Below are 4,437 nucleotides of genomic sequence, written 5' to 3' on the forward strand. Positions count from 1 at the left end.
GATCCCACAGAATGTGGAAATTATTGAACAATATCATTAATATCACATGCAAGTAAAATCTTACTGAAGATAATTAAAAAATAGTTGCAACAGTATATTGACAGACCTTCCAGAAATGCAAGATGGATTCAGAAGAGGATATGGAATGAGGGATATTAATGCTGATGTCAGATGGATCTTAGCTGAAAGCAAAGAATACCAGAAAGATGTTTACTTATGTTTGACTATGCAAAAGCATTTGATTGTGTGGATCATAAAAAATTATAGATAACACTGAGAAGAATGGGAATTCCAGAACACTTGATTGTACTTGTGAGGAACCTGTACATATGTCAGGAGGCTGTTGTTCAAACAGAACACAAGGCTACTGCATGGTTCAAAATCAAGAAAGGAGGGGTAAAGGTTGTATCATGTCACCACACTTACTCAATTTGTATGCTGAGCAAATAATCCGAGAAGCTGGATTCCATAAAAAAGAATGTGGCATCAGGATTGGAGGAAGACTCATTAACAACCTGCGATAAGCAGATGACACAACTTCGCTTGCTGAAAGTAAGGATGACTTGAAGCACTTGATGAAGATTAAAGACTACAGTCTGCAGTATGGATTACACCTCAATATAAAAAAAACAAAAATCCTCACAACTGGACCTAAAAGCAGCATCACAATAAATGGACAAAAAATTGAAGTTGTCAAGGACTTCATAATACTTGGTTCCACAGTCAATGCCAATGGAAGCAGCAGTCAAGACATCAGACGACATACTGCGTTGGGCAAATCTGCTGCAAAAGACCTCTTTAAAGTGCTGAAGAGTAAAGATGTCTTCTTGAAGACTAAGGTATGCCTAACCCAAGCCATAGTATTTTCAATTGCCTCTTATGCATGTGTGAGCTGCACAATGAATAAGGAAGACCAAAGAAGAGTTGATGCTTTTGAGTTGTGGTGTTGGAGAAGAATGCTAAGAGTACCATGATCTGCTAAAAGGACTAACAAATCTGTCCTGGAAGAAGTGCAGCCAGAATGTTCCTTGGAACTGAGAATGGCCAGACTTTGTCTCACCTACTTTGGTCATGTGGCCAGAAGGAAGCATTCCCTGGAGAAGGATGTCGTGCTTGGTGAAGGGGAAGGTCAATAAAGAAGGGGATGAATAGACAGTGGCTGCCACGATGGGCTCAGGTATAGCAGGGATTGTGAGGGTGGCACAGGACCAGGCAGTGTTTCGTTCTGCTGTGCACAGGGTCGCTATGTGTCAGAGATGACTCGGCGACACCTAACAGCAGACTACCGTGGTAGTTTAACTTAGTACGACCCTTAGAGAAAATTTTGGGGAACATCCATCGATACTACAAATGCATTTTTTTAAGCCCAGAAATAGCACTTCTAGGAATTGAACATATAAATATTCTTGCTTAAGTTGAAAATATGTATAACAAGGCATAATTACTTATATATAATTTCCCACTGAATGAGCAAAAAAAAAAAAGGATTTGTTGTGGGATCTGGTGGCCCCACAATATATGACCAGACTCTTAATTGTCTTTAAAACACTTCCTTTGGGGAAAAGATGATTAATCTTTTTTTTAAAAAAGCACATATGGCTTGTACTCCAATAGTATTTCTATCAAACCTAAGTGGTGCAAAGATAGGGAAATGTGACAGCATGTCAGAACTCTAACCACATCTTCCATTTATTTGTACCAAATAAATAAATAGATAAATAATAACCCAAAACCAAACAAACTCACTGTCCTGGAGTGGATTCCGAGTCACAGCGACCCCTCCTTGGGTTTCCAGGCAGTATCTATGGAAGTAGATTGCCCAGTCTTCCTTCCGAGGAGTGGCTGTTGGCTTTGAACCGCCAGCCTTCTGGTTAGCAGTCAAATGCCTTAAGCACTAGGCCACCAGAGCTCCTTTTATTTGTACAGTGCTTTACAATTCACATCTGTTATCACCACTGATCCTGTGGAGTGGATAAGGAATTGCAGTTTAGGAAGGGTGAATATTGGCAGAGCTAGTGTTTGAAAGCAGGTCTTCTAATCAAATTCACAGTTGTTTTTGGGAAAGACCAAGGTGAACCCATTCATTCAACCGCGTTTATCCTGTGTGCTAGGCTCAGGGGATCAAAGGCAGACCCCAACATAAAACTCCATTAGGCAAAGACCTTGTCTGTTTTGCTCACTGTAGTATCACTAGTGGCTAAGTCAGATGAAGGTCTGGGCTTTGCTTTTCCCGATCACTTCTCCTTAAGTCTCTCTCCGATCCCATCAAAGCGATTATATAATTTGTTAAATGTTTCCAAGGGCCATTTGATTCTGTCTCTCTCCCTTTCCCCAGATTTTAGATTCACTGGGGCAGGGAACAACATATCTTTCTTGTTCATCACTGTATCCCCAGCTTCTACCAGAGTGCTTGGCACATAAAAACTCACATCCAGTCGATTCCAATTCATATCTTTACGGAAATGGGTTGCCTCATCTTCCTCCCGCGGAGCGGCTGGTCGGTTTGGCCCACCACCTTTCCGGTTAGTAGCCAGATGTCTTACTCACTAAGCCACCAGAGCTACACGTGCTCAGCAGTTGGCGGTCAGGACACAAATATTTCTTCTCTCAAAGTAAACGGTCCCCAGCTCTGGCAAACAAGCAGGACACGCCCTGCGGACCTCGCTAGCCCCTCCCCTCCTCGGTCCCTAGGAGGAAAGGAGCCCCTCCTTGGCCCCGCCCACTCTGGTGACGCAACGCACGTGACACGCGCCGGTGCGCGCTGTTTCCGGAAGTCGCCGCCCGCACCTCCGTGTCCGCTGCTGCAGCCGCCGCCTCCGCCGCCGTGGCCGCCAAGTTCTGCGCGTGGAATGGTCTAGCGGGCCGGGTTCCTGCCACTCTGCAGAATGGAAATAATCCGGAGTAGTGCGTGTCTGCACGTGCATTTCCCCGCGTCCCCACGTTCCCCATCACCCGTCTAGGCCCAAGCCTCAGACTAGCCTGCTTGGCGGGGCCTGAGGCTGAGGCAGCAGCTCAGGGCTTTGCCCCCTTAGGCACTCTCACCCTCCGACGCTCTGCTCCTCTCCGGTCAGTGCACGCCTCGGAACTTGTCCTTTTCCAGCCCGTGGCCTCAGGAACCCCTCGGTCCCCCACTTGGTCCTCCCCTCTTAGGAGCCTGCGGGCAGGAAACCAGGCCCTGGTTCTAAACTTCCTCTCGGTTTCTCTGCAGATTTTAAGAGTAATCTTCCCAAAGTGTGCCAGGCCATAGAGGAGGCTGACTTCTTCGCCATCGATGGGGAGTTCTCAGGTATCCCTCGCTCGCAAGCTCAGTGCTAGCCAGGATTCCTCTTCCCGCCCCCGCCTTCTCTTGCCTGCTGGCAAGACCTAGTTCAGTTAGTAGTAGCCTTGGGCAAGTTGCATGAGTGCCATCGTTTCGCCGAAAACGTTTCGAAGCCTGAGAGAGATGGAGTAGGTTTGTGGCTGTTAGCTCTCTGAGGATTGAGGATAGAGATGATGGTATTGGTGCTGCCGAGAACAGTTTGACGTGTATTGGTGGAAAGCTTGTGGATTAGGATCAGACTTTTGCAGGTGAATGGGAGTATTCCTTTATGCGTTGGCGAAGATGTTCATTGCCAGCCTTGGGAGAGGTGTGTTTGCATGTACCAACTCACTGTAAATTGCAAGGTCTTTTTCCTTTTTCTCTTGGATCAAAGGCTAATTTTTCATTTGTTGGAGTCCGTATGACCAGTTTGCTCCCTTTATTAGACCTTCTGTCATCCAGTCCATTCCAACTTATAGCAACCCCTTTGGGTTTCCAAGGCCGTAAATCATTAGGTAAGTGTATTGTCTCATCTTCCTCACACGGAGCATCTGGTGGGTTTGACCCACCAACTTTCTGGTTAGCAGTCACATGCCTTACCCACTACGCCACCAGAGCTCATTCCATTTGGTATAGATACCCACTTTTACTGCTTAATTTTACAGATTTTAAAAACTCTTCAGCTCTTTCTGAAGGAATCCCTCCTGGCTGAATATGGTCCTTAGGTCCTTTGTGCAGTTTCTAGTTTAAGTCAATTCCCTGGGCAGCTGAGATTTTTCACCAGAAATAATTGAGGAATAAGATGTTGTCCTGGTGATGAGTTTGTGGTGTAGATTTTACTCCAGACTGTTGACTGAGAGTGGTGTACCAGCAATAATAAACTTCAGAATTGTGGATGTTTGATGATGCCTGCCTTCTTTGGAAAGCAACACAACTTATCTGTGTACAGGTGTTGTGATTACTGTGTTTTGAAATCCACTTTAGATTCTAAAACTGCCCATTCTCAAAATCAGACGCTCACATCTCTTAAGTTCATAATTACAGAGTTTAGATGGGTGATCAGTGAAATTAATGCTTGTCTTAGTTATCTGGTAAGGAGCTCTGATGGTGTAGTGGTTAAGGAATTTGGCTGCTGACCA

The 4,437-nt window shown here is 45.3% G+C and overlaps 1 protein-coding gene across 1 annotated transcript in view; it reads left to right on the plus strand.

Moving 5' to 3' along the window:
- The first annotated feature begins 2,885 nt into the window (after positions 1-2,885).
- PARN (poly(A)-specific ribonuclease) overlaps positions 2,886-4,437 on the plus strand; it is a 212,210-nt gene continuing 210,658 nt past the window's right edge. The window contains exons 1-2 of the mRNA XM_007951810.1: positions 2,886-2,904; positions 3,209-3,286. Coding sequence (XP_007950001.1) covers positions 2,886-2,904; positions 3,209-3,286 — 97 coding nt within the window. The remainder of the gene's footprint in view (positions 2,905-3,208; positions 3,287-4,437) is intronic.

This window comes from Orycteropus afer, unplaced genomic scaffold (assembly GCF_000298275.1).
Source record: "Orycteropus afer afer isolate SDZICR_OR568_19922 unplaced genomic scaffold, OryAfe1.0 scaffold00312, whole genome shotgun sequence".
NCBI classification, from domain to species: domain Eukaryota; kingdom Metazoa; phylum Chordata; class Mammalia; order Tubulidentata; family Orycteropodidae; genus Orycteropus; species Orycteropus afer.